The sequence below is a fragment of the Panthera onca genome, chromosome B2 (genome assembly GCF_046562875.1).
Source record: "Panthera onca isolate mPanOnc1 chromosome B2, mPanOnc1 haplotype 2, whole genome shotgun sequence".
NCBI classification, from domain to species: Eukaryota; Metazoa; Chordata; class Mammalia; order Carnivora; family Felidae; genus Panthera; species Panthera onca.
Genome location: NC_138343.1, coordinates 8,656,671 through 8,673,199, shown reverse-complemented (window position 1 = coordinate 8,673,199; position 16,529 = coordinate 8,656,671). Strand labels below are relative to the sequence as shown.

General features: G+C 40.7%; 1 protein-coding gene across 6 annotated transcripts in view; it reads left to right on the top strand.

The window, feature by feature from the left end:
• CDKAL1 (CDKAL1 threonylcarbamoyladenosine tRNA methylthiotransferase) overlaps positions 1–16,529 on the top strand; it is a 705,817-nt gene that overhangs the window by 161,217 nt on the left and 528,071 nt on the right. For all 6 annotated transcript variants that reach the window (XM_078446595.2, XM_078446596.2, XM_078446590.2 and 3 more), the window contains one exon: positions 12,948–13,044. In XM_078446595.2, coding sequence (XP_078302721.2) covers positions 12,948–13,044 — 97 coding nt within the window. The remainder of the gene's footprint in view (positions 1–12,947; positions 13,045–16,529) is intronic.

Sequence of the window (16,529 nt, the reverse complement as noted above, 5' to 3'; positions counted from 1 at the left end):
GGTGGCTCAGTCGGTTGAGCGTCTGACTTCGGCTCAGGTCATGATCTCACGGTTCGTGGGTTCGAGCCCCGCGTCTGGCTCTGTGCTGACAGCTCGGAGCCTGGAGCCTGCTTCGGATTCTGTGTCTCACTCTCTCTCTGCCCTTCCCCTGCTCATGCTCTCTCTCTCTCTCTCTCTCTCTCTCTCTCTCAAAAATAAATCAAACATTTAAAAAATTTAAAAAAAAGTGAAGTAGTCATCTTTCTCCTTCAGAAGGTAGAACTCTCCCACAGGCGTTCTGATTTCTGTGAGCGCACCAAGTGTTTCTTTTTGCTTTAAACAGTGGAGACCAATGTGAATTCGTCTCTTATTCTTTTCCTTTAAGTTTATTTACTTTGAGAGAGAGAGAGACAGAGAGAGAGAGAGAGCACGCTCATGTGGGAGGAGCTGAGAGAGACAGTAGAGGATCCCAAGCAGGCTCCACACTGTCAGTGTGGAGTTGGATGCAGGGCCCAAACTCATGAACCGTGAGATCATGACCTGAGCTGAAATCAAGAGTCGGACGCTTAACTGACTGAGCCACCCAGGCGCCCCAATTCGTCTCTTATTCTTGTATTCCATTTTCCAGCTCACTTCTCTGAACCTCATTTTCCTAGTTTGTAATGTGAAGCTCTCTCCCTTAACACTTAGATTCTTCTTGAGGGTTGCATGAGGCAGCACATGATGCCTGTGGAAGTTGCTCTGGAAAAATCTAAAGCAGAATAATTTCTAGAAACATGGACAGTGAGCTGCACAGGACCACCCCTTAGGCTCCCATCTTTTGTCTTATTGAGACTTTTGTCTCTCCCCCGCCGCCATTAGAGACTTAGTATAGTGACTTGGGTATTCAGGACCTTGATGTGTGGGGGTTGAAATTTGAACCCTATAAACTGGAGGTGAAAGAATGTATTGCTTGTTTTTTAATAGTTTATTATTCTAACATGCAAAACCCACAAACTTTCCCTTTTATCACCATTTTACAAGTGGATGTATGAAACAACTAGAATTTAAAATCGGAAAATGATTTTTTCCCTTACATTTGTATTTGCTAATTTTCAAATCTACTGAAGTTTCTTCTATCAGCTGGGTGTAAAAAAAATTGCACATAGATTGCAGCTTTTTGGGGGGGAGTTTTCAAAGAAATTTTACTTTTTTCTAATAAAAATGTAAATATTTGGAAAAGAAAACTTTTCTACTGATGTATTTGGTATTACCCTTGTGGAATTTGGGTGGGAAGTACTACTTTTGGGGACAGATAGTTCCTGCCATAGTCACAGACTCTTAGTGCTAGAATCGGCCTCAGGGTTCGTGTTGTTTGACCATTTTCCTGTCTGTGTGAGAAAATTAAGGCTCAGAGAGGAAGATTTGTCTTCCTGTCAGTTATGGCACAAGCCGGGCCCCGAGTCGAGGTCTCTGGACCGTCAGTTTGGGGTTTTGCTCCTTGAACCGGCCTGCCTCTCAAGGCCCCGCTTGTGTTCTCAGGAAGAAGGGGTGCAAGCGTGCGTGTGCAGGGCGGCCCGGCAGACAGACCTGGGTCCTGGGCGCCCTCCGCGCTTTCGACGCTTCGGCCCGTGCGGTGGCCGGCCGCCGCCACATACAGCAGATGCACAAGTCCTCTTGGGGGCCTGTCTTTGAACCCTCACGGGCAATTCTGAATGACTGGGTCTTTTCCCTGTCGTTCTAGTGACCTGTGACAGGGATGGCCGGAGGATGTGTCTGCAGACTAACTGTAGTCTTCAGCTAACCGTGACATCCTGTTTATACACCATGGGTTAAAACCACTTTCATGTGGCTTCTGAGATATATAGGAAGGTTCACAAGACTTTAGAGACAGCTACCACAGTTTTACTTTTCTTCCCCTTTTTGTGGACTGGGAAATTTCTGGTTATTTAGCGCTACAGTATTTTTTTTTTTTTTTGTATTAGATATTTGTCTTCTGTTTAACTCCTTCATTATAAAATACGGTAAGAAGTTTAGAAACCACAGAAAAGTGTGCAGGTTAGTGAATTATTTTAAGTCAGACATCCCTGTAGCTATCACCCAGTTGCTTAGCCACACTGGAAACCCTTCGATGCTTCCCGCCACGGCTGCAGCTTTCTCCCTGCGTCCACAAGTGACCAAGCGCTGCCTTGACTTTTGTAATAATCACTTCTTAGATGGCTTTATCACCCAAGTTTTCTGTTTAGATGATAAAGTTCAATCTTGCCCATTTAAAAAAACCTTATATGTATTTTTGGAGCATATATATATATATATATATATATATATATATGTATATATATATATATATTCACTTCTGTGCATTGGTAAACTGTGGAGTTACTTAAAGGAGAAATTGACTGATTTCAGTAGAATTCAGAGAAAAATTTCTGGAGGGAAATGGAACTTCAAAATTAGCCACAAACATTGCCTCTAACCTTTGTAATTAAAAAAAGCCTCCTAAGAACGACCTGTTTTGTTTGTAAGGTAAAGCGAAATGGATAATTGATGGGATTATGTAGTTAAAGCAAACCAAATCTTCTCTCTTCTTCCTTAGCATGTATAATTTTGCGTCTGGAATCTTTCGTACTTGCTACGTTGTGATCGTTCAGTAACTATTCGTTGATTATATAAAAGCGTCTTAATTGTGGCAGTCCTGTGTAGCGTCTTCCTGTGCGCACACAGCTTTTCGGGCCTCCTGGTGGCACTGAGCACAGCCTCCGAGGCACCGTGAGCGCATTCTCTTCTCTTACGTGCCTCTCGGAGGGAGTACGTGGTCCCTTTTTGTATGACTGCCGAACTTTCGTGTCTTCACAGTAGGTGGAGGTAGGAATGAAGAAAACCTATTTTCTTGTGTATTACAGTATGGTTTCATGTGTTCACGTCAAGTTGCTAAATGGCGAGTGCCGTCTGCTGGGTTATTTCACTCGACCGTTTCAGTTGATGTTGGTGTGAGAGATATTAGCGTGATGGCAGCGTGAGTGTGGTCACATTTGTCCTTTGGCTGGCACTGCAGAAGTGGAAGCGTGGTGGCACCTTCTCCCACCCCCCACCGCCCACGCCCGCCCACCAGTTGTTGGTATTCGGGTGTTTCACATAGAATGGGGGGGCCGTGTCTGTTTCGCTGAGGTTTTGCTTGCTGGAACTAGAAGTGAGCCCTGTCACTCCAGGATTCGTCCGGGCCCAACTTTGTTAGGTGCTCTTGTCAAAGAATTTTTTTCCCCTCGTGAAGTTATAAAGCAGTTGCATTTGTTATAAATGCCTTTCTTATCTGAGGTCAGATTAATCATAAGCAATAGCTGTATTACTTTTGTGAAGATGTAAATAGAATTGTATTTTTTACGAAGGAGTGAGGGAAGGGACAAAGTAGAGAGTTGAGGGGAAAGTTGTGCTGCTTATAATCAGTAGGAAAATAATTCTTAAGAGTATGATAGTAAGTCTTATGAATTGTTTATTTGATCTGTGAGAGTGAAAATCGTGATAGGATTTACTATAAAATTCACATGGAAATAAGTGGTGTTGGCACTGATCACATGTAGTTCATCTGATTGGATCATCTGTTTCTGACGATGAAAAAGATTCCTGTTTAATGGTAGTTTTATTAAATTTTAAGAGACATAAACATGGCTGTTAATCACAACTTTAGTTAAAGACTCATCCTAGTATTATTTCCTGGTCTTAGGTGTTCTTTCAGAATTTACTGAATTGCAAGAAGGGGTTTTGTTTTTAAGTTTATGTATTTAGTTTTGAGGGTGGGAGAGAGGGGGCAGAGGGGAGGGGCAGAGAGAGAATCCCAAGCAGGCTCTGAGCTGCCCAGAGCGACTGAGCCAGCCAGGCGCCTCCCCCCCAAGAAGTTTTTTGAAAATGTATTCAAAGGTGTGTAAAGTGAATCACATCTAGGCATTGCCCTTGAGGAGCTCATAGTTTCGTAGGGGGAGACATGTCTGTTGCAGGAATTACAGTTCTATAAGTCAGTGCTGAATGTTACAAATCATTTGTTGTAGGAACAAGTACATAATTTAGGACAGTGATTTTTCTGAATTAGCTAGTTCACTTATAATATGTTAAAAATGAGTTGTTTATGGTGCCCTGATAATATTCTCTACCTCTTGTCCCTCCGGTGAAACCTCTTGATTATGCAGGAGTTAAAGCTTGCTGAAGCCCAGTTAAGGCAGGTTTGAAGAAAGTTTCTCTTCTCTTGCCTCTGTTCTGTAGATGGGGATTCCATATTCCATTACTGTATGGATTAGTCAAGGAGACAACTCTTACTTTTACCTGGGCATGAGTGTCTCTTGGTTAGCCTCTTTTTATTGTATTATTTTAAATTAAGAAAAAAAATTTTTTAACGTTTATTTATTTTTGAGAGAGACAGAGACAGAATACTAGTGGGTTAGGGACAGAGAGAGAGGGAGACACAGAATCTGAAGCAGGCTCCAGGCTCTGACTTGTCAGCACAGGGCCCCATGCGGGGTTCAAACTCATGAGCTGTGAGATCATGACCTGACCCTGGGTGGTACACTTAACCGAGTGAGCCACCCAGGCGCCCCTTATTTTTATTTTAAATAACAAAGTGCTTTTCTGTTACCCCTTCCAGAGGATCAGCTTTTACATTAACTAATGCCTCTTTGGATAAGTGACTTTGAAAAAGGCACGAAAGGCTTGGAAGTCTTGTTTAGGAACTTTTTATAAGCTTCTGATATTTTTTCATTCAGACTGTGTGGCCAATTCCAAAATCCAGTGGATCTCCCCCAGAAACCAGGTTGGGATCTAATGGTACCCCAGCTCAAATTGTATTCAGGATGGACTAGAAATAAGCCCATGTGTGCATTTTCCTTCTGAACTTTGATTCCTTTAGTTCAATTTTTAGTTGGAATCAGAAGTGTATACTTTCCTATTCGTTCCTCAAAATATAACCTAGATTTCTGTTGTAATTTAATTTTTGTTTTTCTTGGTAAATGTGATAATTAAAGTACAATGAGATGTGCAAATTGGACAGTGAATTGAATAAATGTAACAGCTGATCTCTTTTCACTGTCACTTTTTTAAGGTCTTCTGATATACTGATAGACTCTTGAGATTGCTTTCTTTCTTTTTCCATTTTCTTCTTTCTTTTGTTTCTTTCCTCTGTCCAAGGGTATTACCATCTAAAGTGTTTGCTATGAAGAGTGTCAGGATATTGATCTTAGGGGAGGTGAACTAACTACAGATTTGCTTTTCATTTTATGAAATGAATTCTCCATAATAGGACTACATCTGTTGTAACTTTAGGTTACTTTCTGTGTTGGTCCTTTTGAGGAAGGAGTGTCTTACTTTAATTAGCTTAACAAGAAGGAAATGATTGATTTGAATGGTAACTGCTGCGTAAGTCTTAAATGCAGTTTTAAAGGTGGTGAAGTATCATGTATATAGTGGTCAGATTTTCTGAGCTTCACTCCTCTTTTTCTTGGATCTCGAAGTTACAAGGTCCAAATATCATTGAACCTTAAACTTCGTAATGTAGGGGAGGAAAAAAGAAACAACCTTTGTGTGTACTTTCTTAGGTTCATCCACTGGGGCTTGGGAATCAATCTGATAAAAGATGGATTAACAGGGGGAAAAAACCAAATTTAGGTATGCAGGGGTAGTTCATGAGGACACGTGACCTAAGGAGGAGGTTGCAATTTGGAGATTGTATGCCATTTTAACAAAGGGGTAAGAGTAGAGAGGAGCTGAGATGAAGGAGAAAGGGTTTGGGGTTCCTTGGGGAGAGGGAATTTATGGTAAGGTGATTAGAAATACGTGGGAAATGAGGGTTGTTTAGTAGGGTTGGTTATGCAGATATGAGATGGTTTGAGTTGTCTCTGGAGTAGTTCTCTTCCTGATACTGGAGAGGGTGATGCCTTCACACATGGAGATTTATGTTCTTCGTTTAACCTAATTGTTGGGGGGTTGGGCTCTTTTCCTGAGCCTGCTATTTCTTTTTCCTTTTTTCTTTTTTAAGTTTATATATTTTTAGAGAGAGAGAGAGAGACAGAGTGAGAGTGTGCATCAGTGGGGGAGAGGCAGAGAGGAGGAGAGACAGAATCCCAAGGAGGCTCTGCACCGTCAGCACAGAGCCCGATGTGGGGCTTGAACCCTGAGATCATGACCTGAGCCCAAATCAAGAGACATATGCTTAACTGACTGCACCATCCCGGTGCCCCCTGAGCCTGCTGTTTCTTAATTGCTTTTTGCTCAAAATAATCTTCTTGTCAAAGTGCTGCATTTTGCGGTGGCATATTCTGGCCCTCTTCAATGACTAAAGAAAGTTCTGGGTGACTTGTAGCATTGTACCAGATTCTAGGAGGCCTACTTAACCTTTATTTGAGCCTGCATTAACTTCTTCCTGTTTGAACTCAGAACACTAATATTCTTTTGAAGTAATTCATCAAAAATCCTAGTATTAAGGTATGTTTTTATAACATATACAACATGTTAGTATAGTACTACATGTGTATGATTTATATACGACTGTATATATTTATGTATCTGGGTTATCACCCTCTTTTTTATGCTGGTGAGTTCTTCGATTAAAAGTTTTGGTGCCCACTTGATATCCGACGAGCCTCTAAGCATATACTGCACACACATTTCATTAACGAATTTGTGAACATCATATATAGATCAAGTGAGGCTGTTGATGGTCATCATTTATTCCAGAGGTTTCATAGATCCATTGTGTAACAGAAGTGGCGGTGGGTAAATTGAGTAGACAAGCTAGAAATGACATGTTGAGAGGTAAGAGCCAACACCAAAGGAAGAGAAGAATCCATCTGTGTGGCTTCCCGAGATTATTTATCACTTGGCCGCACGGCCTTAAGATCTTGGTAACCCTTGGCTACCGACATCATTATGTTGAAGCAAAGGGCAGTGATGGATGACTGTCAGTTCTGTCTTTACCTTGGGCAAGCTATTTCATGTTTTTGAGCCTCTGTTTTCTCTTTTATAAAATGAAATCACAGGGCTAGAAAGTTTGGGGTGTCTCTTACAGATGTGAAATTCTCTGTCTGCAGTGCTGAAGGCAGTCAACTGCGGGTACAGTTGGAGTGACCATATTTTGCACAATAGGAAATGCAGGCGTGCCATACAAATATTTTAGAAACATTTCCTTTGGAGTGGTTACCTATTTTTTTGACCATACATGGTTTGGGATGTAGGCCAGTGTAGGGGATAAGGCTTCAGGAGGTGAAAGAAGGCAAATTTGGGTGAATAAGTGGGAGCTAATTAACGGTCAAAGACAAGTGTTCGGTGATTAAAAAGGCAGACTTGATGGGGTTTATCAATCTTGAAAATAACCATCCAAATGTGTATTCAAATATGTAACTGGGGATAGATACCTGCAGACATTCAAGTCCAGAGTAACTGGGGTTTCGTCTCATGATCGCGAGACTCAATGTTATTTTAACTAAACCTAGTTACGTCACCTGGAAAGCCAGCTTGACATGACATACATTTCCATTGCTCGAAAACTGAAGCCCCAATTCTGTAAGACAATTAAGCATCCCTACTATCTGGTTTCTAAAGCTAGTGGCTTAAAAGTTGTATCCAAAGCACTAAAAGCTACAGGTTTTTTTCTCTCATTCAGAACTTCAGCATCAGGACTCTTGGGCAGGATAACAGTAAGTCAGTCAACAGCAAGTCCATTCTCCCAGTTGTTTTTCCAAAAATTGTAGAATTATTTCTAATACATCTTGTTCTCTTGCATTCAGTCCGTCAGCAAAATCCGCTACCTGTACCCGGAAGAGTGCCCAGGTTCCACCCACTTTTCACAACCTCTGCTGCTACCTCCAAGAACATGTCTGCCCGGTCTCCTTCCACCTCTGTCCCCTCATGGTTTACTCTCAGCAGAGCACTCAGAGTGATCTTTGTAAAGTGTGTGCCAGAACAAAGCACCCCTCTCCTCCTTCCTCGACTGCTTGTTCCAAAATTTACAAGAGGCATCATGGTTGTTGAAGTATATCATGCACACAGATCCTTATTTGCTGAGATATTTTTATGTTTCACATGGCTACATGTCTAAATATAAATACTTGAAATAGGTGTTCCCTTAAGTATTTGCAGAGAATACTCAACATGCAGAGACTGAAGACTGTGCTTGCTTTGTACAGAAACAGATTGATTTGACTCTCTTTGTAGTGCTGTTGTGTGGAAGTTTTTATGAGTATATCCATGTGCATTTAGAAAGGTGAAAGATCATGGGGCACCTGGGTAGCTCAGTCGGTTAAGCATCCGATTTGGCTCAGGTCATGATCTCACGGGTTCGAGCCCCATGTCGGGCTCTGTGCTGCAGATTCTGTGTTTCCATCCCTCCCTCTCTCTTCTGTCAAAAATAAATAAACATTTAAAAAAAGTGGAAAAAAAAAAGAAATGTAAAAGATCAGATATATATCTAAGAAATACTTTTTCATGAAAGAGAACTTTGGTTGAAGACCGAGTCATTATTAGGAGTATTATATCGATTAAGCATCACATCGAAGGGGAGATGGGCGTAATAGGAAAAAAAAACACGGAGAGAGAAGCAGCATTTCCTCCCTGCCTGCTTCTTGTGCAGAACTGTGTTTTTCTTGATTTTATTTCTTGAGTGTATTACTCTGCCATGAGATCGTTCACAAAAAACAGAAAAACAGGAACTGTCGAATACTGTTTCTACTTTGAGGACATTCGGTACATTATAATCCCCATAAATTTCTGTGTGGTTTTAATCAAGAGATGTTTGCTCTAATTTTTATTACACGATCGAAACCCAAGTTGGATTTCTATTCTGAGATCTGGTGTGCAAGGAACAGGGGATCTTGGGTGCCCATCTGAGCTCCAGCACCAACTCAACGTGTGAACATTGGGCTTCAGTTACTGCATCTTCTTGACTCTCAGTTTTCTCATTTGCGAAATAAAGCAAATGATATTATGTGATCTTTATTTTTTACGATTTCTGTGAATTTTAAGGTTCTGAACAAATTATCTCTTGTGTATTTAGTAGTTGACAGAAAAGAGGGAAAGGTTTCTTTATGTTTTCTGCATCACTCTAGTGCTGTAGTCAAGGATATGTCTCTAATTTTAGAAGTGTGTTTCAGGAAAATAAGGATGATTATAGTGAATTAGTTTTACATGTAATTTTTATTTTAATTAACATTTCAAGGCTATCTAAAATGAAAACATGGAAATTCATGCTACCTTAAACTTTCTTAAGGTATTATTGTTACCAACGTTCATATTTTGAAGGATAAAAGGTTTTAGAAATGTGTCTGTGCTGAGTACTTTCTAAAGAAATTGTTTTATGGGCTTTTATTAACCGGAACAAAGCTCACTAAACAAAAAGAACAGGATGTAAGAAGGGAATGTTTAGAACAAGAGGACTCAGAGAAATTGTGTTCAAGCCTTTGCTGCTTTATTTGGTCACATATAAAATGAGGCATTAACATTCCATAACGGGGCTGTGATTTTTGCTTTGATTCTAATTCTGGTCTACCCTAGCATTTTAAGTCCAAATTCAATAAAAGCATGAAATAATATTCTAAATAAATCACTTGTTCAAGCATCTCTGTTTTGAACTTTTCCTCTTAATTTTCTGGTGTTGTGCTTACTCCCTGAAAATCAGCCTTGGACTGTTTTATGACCTGGTTTAGTGTTTATAATGTCACTGGAACATTTTCCCTGGATTGTTGTACATATTGGCTGTACGGTTTTCAAATGTTACGGAGCTAACTGCATAATGGTTAACCTGATGAAGTGCCGTGGGAATGCCGTGTAAGTGCTGATCCTGATGATTATTGTTAAAGTATAGGTGTTGGTGGTGATGTTACCTCCTTTTTGTTTTCCACACTAGTATTTTTATCCTGTGGAAATGTTTCTATAGCTCTAAAGAGCCTTAAAGTTTTGTACTCAACCAGATTGTCTCCACACGTTTCGGGACTATTCTATCCAGGGTTACCAACCGTCACATTAGCTTCATTCCCAGCTGGCTGACTTGAACGTCTGGAAACCTGATAGGCATTCGTGGAACCTCAGATTAAGTGTGTCCTGTGTGAATTTGTTGCTTTCTGTTCCAGTACTCAGCCAGCTGCTTCTTTGGGCCAAATCTGACCTGCTTCCTATTTTTGTAAATGAAGCTTTATTGGAACAGACACACACACACACACACACATGTAATGCTATATATGATTGCTTTTACATTAAGGTGGCAGAGTTGAGACTCTTCCAACAGAGACCTGTGAGTAGCAAAGGCTAAGGTATTTACTCTCTAGCTCTTTATATAAGATGTTTGCTGATCCCTCTTAGACTCAAAACCTTGGCATCACTTTGGATTCCTCCTTGGGTTTTCCCCAAATATATTTAAGAGGAAAACCCATCTCCTTTCCTTTAATCTTTCTTTTTTCAGATCTTTCACCTGCATTCAGGTCCTCACATCCTTTAGCCTAGAGTATTAAATAAATTTCCCCACCTCTTGGCTCCTTCTCCCCTTATGTTTCATTTTATGTCTTGCCATCAGCGTGATGTTCCTAAGATTTGGTGCCACTCTTTGTCCGCTCTGCCACCAGAACACTTCCCCATTCCCACTAGCTTCAATAGAAACTCCCCAGCCTCTCTCTTAAGGTTCCTTCCGTAATATAAGCTTTGCCAGTCTCCCTCATACAGGAATTCTGTAGTGTAACACTTTCCTCTGACGGTCTTGTCTTCGTCCATGCGGGAACAACCGCCTTGGGCTCTGTCTCCATTTTCCACCTTCTCCTACCGTCTGCCCTAAAAACCCCCTCAAGTTTGTTTGGAAGTGTACTGTCTGTTTCTGTCTGCATATTCCTTTTCCCTCCCTGGTACATATATGTATAGCCTGTGCCTCTTTCTTCACTAGTGGCATTTTATTTGATGCTGTGTTGTTGATGTCCTTTTACGTCTCATCCGTTATAAACCAGAAGCTTGTTGAGTGCAAAGTGCATGTGTTCCCTTAAACTCTCAACGTCATGTCTTAGGCGTGCTTAATAATTAAGTAATTGAGTCACATTATAGGAGGCAGGCCTTCTAATTTGAATGTAATTATTGGTGACCTCACAGACTCCCTTGGATGTTTGCAGTGATTCTGGGTGTTAGAGGGAATTCTTGAGGAAACCAGATGTCACTTCCTCATGTAGATTGTTAATGTAAATGGAAAGATTTTTTTCGTCTGATAAGGTATTTCACATTTACCGCAAGAAAACTGTTTGTGTGCGGTGATGTGTATGGTGCTGATAAACACAAGTAGAAGCAGCAGGCAGAGCCAGGCAGGAATTCTCATGGATGTGGTAAGCAATCTACCAAACTCAGATTTTTTTGATTCCGTTAACACGTTCCCCCCAGCCCCACCCCCAGGATTCCAAGAGGAAAAATTATACCAAAGCACTCTAATAAGTTATTGAAGTGAAACCCTTACAGATGATGTTAGAATAGTCTTTTACACTCTGCTTATCCGTTCATTCAGTCATTCCCTGCATTCCTCCCGGAAGGTTTTGATGTGGCTGTCAATTCCAGATAGCTGGTTCTGTTAATCCCAGGGTTTTTTGGGGGGCCTCCTGTTCTGAGTTTGTTCTCTGGAAAAAGTTGAGAAAAACAAAACAATGTGCCAGGTGTAGAGACTTTTCACTTCACAGTGGTATGTTCCCGAAACTGGGCTGCTGATACCCTTAACTTCCTCAAATGGTTTTTAGAAACAGAGATTGCCAGGGGGCGGCCAGGAAGACAGTTTGGTGTATAAAGCGTAGTACCCAAGCATGTGGCAAAAAGGAAAAAAAAAAAAGGAACAAAGCATCACTATATTCCAAAACCCACACACTTGAAAAAGAATTAAAGACTTGAAAATGTAATTTTAATTGGGCAAAGGACATGCATAGTTTCTAGGAAAAGATACCCGTTGCTGGGTTCACCACTGTTTTCCACTGTTTTCTAGCACATAGTCAGTGTTTGCTGTATACACGCATGTGAGATAAATGAGTAACACAGATGCATAAAATATATCCCAACCTTCTTCTAAGTAAAGAAATGCTTCATAACTGGAAATGTATGCCTTTGAATCGGCATTTCTACTCTCTGGAATTTATTCTAGGGAAATAATTAGCATAGATTTCACATTTATGTTTCCATAATCGTGGAACACTTTCTCAAATATTCAAAGATGTCTATCTGTCCATCCACATGTATATGTACATATGTTGTTAGCATAAGTTAGCATAAGCACTTAAGCTTATGCATAAGTCTCCAGGTAACAAAACTGGGAGATATATGAATTCCCAGGATAGAAAGGGTATTATACCTTCTATTTCTTTAACTTTTGTTTGATTTTTTTAAAAGTATATTTTATTTTTATACTGATCAAAAGACTGAGAAGTTATAGAATGAGTTTTAGGTACATTTTCATTAGTAATTAAAATAACTTATTTGAATGGCTAACTTGTCTATCTAGAAAGTGTGTTTTTTTAAGTTTGTTAATTTTTAGAGAGAGGGAGGGAGGGAGAACAAACGGGGGAGGGGCAGAGAGAAGAGAGAATCCTAAGCAGCCCAGAGCCCAATGTGAGGTTCAGACTCACGGACCGTGAGATCATGACCTGAACCGAGATTAAGAGTCAGAAGCTCAAATGACCACGCCGCCCAGGGGCCCCTAGAAAGTGTGGTTTGTAAGAGTGCTTTATATCCTTGAGAATTCTGTGGAAGTACATTTTTTGGTTTTGTATTGGGACGGTAATGAAAGACATTATCAGGTTGGAGTGCTGTTGTGTCCTTTAATGGTGTGATCAATGGATGCACAGTTCAGAAGTCTTACAGTGTTTTCTTGCAGTGGTTGTAAGAAAATCCAGCTTCTTGGTAGAATGGCTTCTTATGATTTGGAGAACTTATATGCACTTACATCAGTTTCCAAGGGTATACTTGTGAGCAAAAGAACGACACTGTTTTTCTCTTCATCTTTCTAGAAAAGCTCAAGAGGAGAACAAGAAAATTGTGCTAGCTGGATGTGTTCCTCAAGCCCAGCCTCGGCAGGACTACCTTAAAGGACTGAGTATCATCGGGGTAAGCTTGTACCTGATGGGGAGGACAGAAAATCCTAGGTTGTTGAAACACGTGATAGGCCCACATTTGATTTGCTCTTTCTGTGTTATTGACAAGCTCTGTTATGCATCCGACTATCTGTCAACACACTTCCCCTGTTGCCGCTGAAATTTTGTCATGTCTGTGTAACTTTTTCACCTTAGCACAAAAGAATGTTCCAGATTTTCTTGTTGAAAACACCAAACATTACGAAGCCATAGGATGGGATTTAGGTCCATTACTAACCCCTGGCCTTTGTCTGCCTGTCCCGTGCTGCGTTTTGCCATGGTGTACGTATCACTGTAGTTTTCCCATCCCACGGACCCATGTGTCATCCCTCCAGCACACGGATGCCTTTTTCTGGAACGCCCTACTTCTGGTCCCTCTCACATCATGACTGCAACATGATTCGTTCCGTTCAGCCTCCTCTGACCCCTGCGCGGCCTTCCGCAATCCTGTGCCTCAGTTCCTGGGTCGCAGCTCACTGTGCGGTTACCTGTCATCTGCTCTCTCATCGCAGCATTCCACAGAGTTGTGATTTTACCTTGACTCTGAGAATTTTTTGATTAAGGCCACCTTTCTACTTAAATCATTAACATTACAGGACAGCTTTTCAGTCTTTTTTAAAACTCTAACCATGTTACTCCAGCCTTTCCCATGATGCCTGACATACAGTAGGCAGTCAATAAGTGCTTGGTGACCAGCTGAAGGAAAGAATCTTCCTATGTATTTTGGTCATTGGCATGCCTTCTTCCCTGTGGGGCACTTAGCATTGTGAAGTCAGGACACTTCCTGTCTGTTCCCTCTCTCATTCTTTGTGGCCATCACTGTTCACAAAAGGCCCAAAGGTAGCTGGCCTTCAGTCGGTATTTGTGACCGCATGGTGGTACTTCGTCCTCCTCATCACCCTCCAAGGGCTGTACTCAACCTGCTCAGCAATCTTCTTTTAAAGTAGGCTTTGTTGATTTTTTAAAGAAATATAAAAATTCAGTATGCGCATAAAAAAATCACATGAATAACTGGCACCTGGAATGAGGTTTATTGGATTTTTATTTATTTCATATACTGCTGACAAGTTTTGTTTTCTTTTAAGATTTTATTTTTTTAAGTAATCTCCATACCAATGTGGGGCTCGAGCTTATAACCCCGAGATTAAGAACCGCACGCTCCGCCAGCTGAGCCAGCCAGGCGCCCCGTTATCGACAACTTGTTATAGTGTGTTCTCAGTGTAATGAACTTGTTTTCTGCTGTCGAGTCCTTGCCCCGCTAGCACACTTAATAATCTGTGAGCAAACATTCTCGTGTTAAACAGAACCTGAATGTTTGAGAAGTTTAGTTTGTTTTCACCATTTGTCTGTTTACTTTATGATTTCTCCTGGTGTAAGGGATGAAGTGAATATGGACTCCCAAGTTATGTTTTCAGGTCAGACTAACTTTCTCCATAAACATAGTCCTGCTGTGTTAGGGAAAAAGGAAACTCGTTAGAATTCGGATTCGGAGATGGGACGTGGCAAAAACATAGGATTCCTCTTAGATTTCACCTCAAGGAATTCAGTTATCGGAATAGCGTAATTTCTTTAGTATGACAAAGCCTCTTCTCTGTGTACAGTCTGGTACCATTTTCCTGAACTCCGCTGTGTGCAGTGATGGGCTCAGAATATGGTAGGAGGTAGGGGGGATTCTAAGGGAGGATGCCCGGTGCCAGCAACGGGGAAGATTATCTCAGGGGTGATATCGTCTCAGGGCTTTGGCGACTGACGTCTCCCTCCTCCCCATTTAGTCCAGTATCTTTTGTGTTCTGTTTCCTAATGGCGTTTAATTACCACAGAAGTGCTTAAGACTTATTTAGTTTGCTCCTTTATGAGAATGGAGAAATAAGGTCACACGTTTTAAAAAGGGAATACAAGGAATATTCCTAATTCCATCCCTGAAACACAGTAAGTATAACTTTGCTTATCCCTTCCACTCTCTTCCCCTCATCGTGTCCCTCGTCTGTTTCTTTTTAATGTAAGCTCTGTGCCCAACGTGGGACTTGAACTCATGACTCCGAGATCAAACATTGCATGCTCTACCCACTGAGCCAGCCAGGCACCCCACCTTTAGACTCGTGCACATTTGACTTACTGTAATCTCCAAACCATTTCTATCCTTTTGTCTCCGTGAGCTTCTAAACCATTTTAAATCTTGTGCTCTCTTCGGTATTACATGTACTAAACCACTTTAAATCTTGCATTAGCACTCTGTTGAAGGATATGCCATCATTTACTTAACGATTCTTGTTGGATATAAGGGTTTTCTAATTTTTAGGAAGCATACATCATATATCGATGTCCACAGAGGGCTATTTATTTTAATTGCAAGTCAGTATATTGTGAGAAGTTTCCGAAAGTGGGTTCACACTATTAGTGACACTGAGTTGTAAGTTAATTGTGTCTTCAGTAGTTAGTGTTCCAATGAAACTATGAGATTCGATTACTCTTTGTAAACATCATTTTTAGAGCAGTTGTTAAATGGCAGCATGTATATAACATGTATCATAACTGACTGTATATAAAAACCTTGTCCATAAACTGAGGGTTGATGGTGGGAGGGAGGGAGAGGAGGGTGGGTGATGGGTATTGAGGAGGGCACCTTTTGGGATGAGCACTGGGTGTTGTATGGAAACCAGTTTGACACTAAATTTCATATATTGAAAACAAAATTAAAATAAAATTAAAAAAAAAAAAAACCTTGTCCATAGAACCTAAACTTTAAAAAATCTGGAGTAGGAAACCAAAATCATCTATAACTGGTGTTTGAAAAGACCTGTTTCTGAAGATAATTGTTAGAATTGCTACAAAAATGGAAACCTGAGATAGAGTGAGTTTCCCTGAAATAAAGAAATGAATTAATTGATTTATACTAAGAAAAAAATTCTGAAGTATAAAAAAATATGAAGATGTTGAAGTTCATTGACTCAATAGGAAACTAGTTTTTGAGGGTGTTTGGGATTGTATTGCTCAGTTGATTTACAGACCGAACGAAAACTGGTATTCCTTAACAAAATTCCCCTCACAGAATATCTGTGATGGAAGGGCTTTAATAGAAGGGGAAGAAAGAAGCCTTGTAACTGCAGTAGGTGTTTTTGCCGTCTGCTAGGATGTGTCTGTGTCACCACGCAATACAGGGAAGACGTGTTGATTCTTTCGACCAAGTGATTGAAATAAAAAGCTGCCTTTAGGTGGGGATCAGTGGGTGAGCAAGCTACTTACTGTACACCTGAATTAAAAGGGCACGTTATCCTCGTGTTTGCAAGTACTCGTGGAGTAAGCAGTTAGGAAGATATGTAATATTTAAGAAGGATATTACTACTGTTGTAACGTGTGAATTTCCATCCATATCACCCTTTAGAGATGGCGCATTTAATTTGTTTTCGTTCTCAGAGATAGCAATGTAGTGAGGGCACTTAGTTATCAGTTGTTTGACCC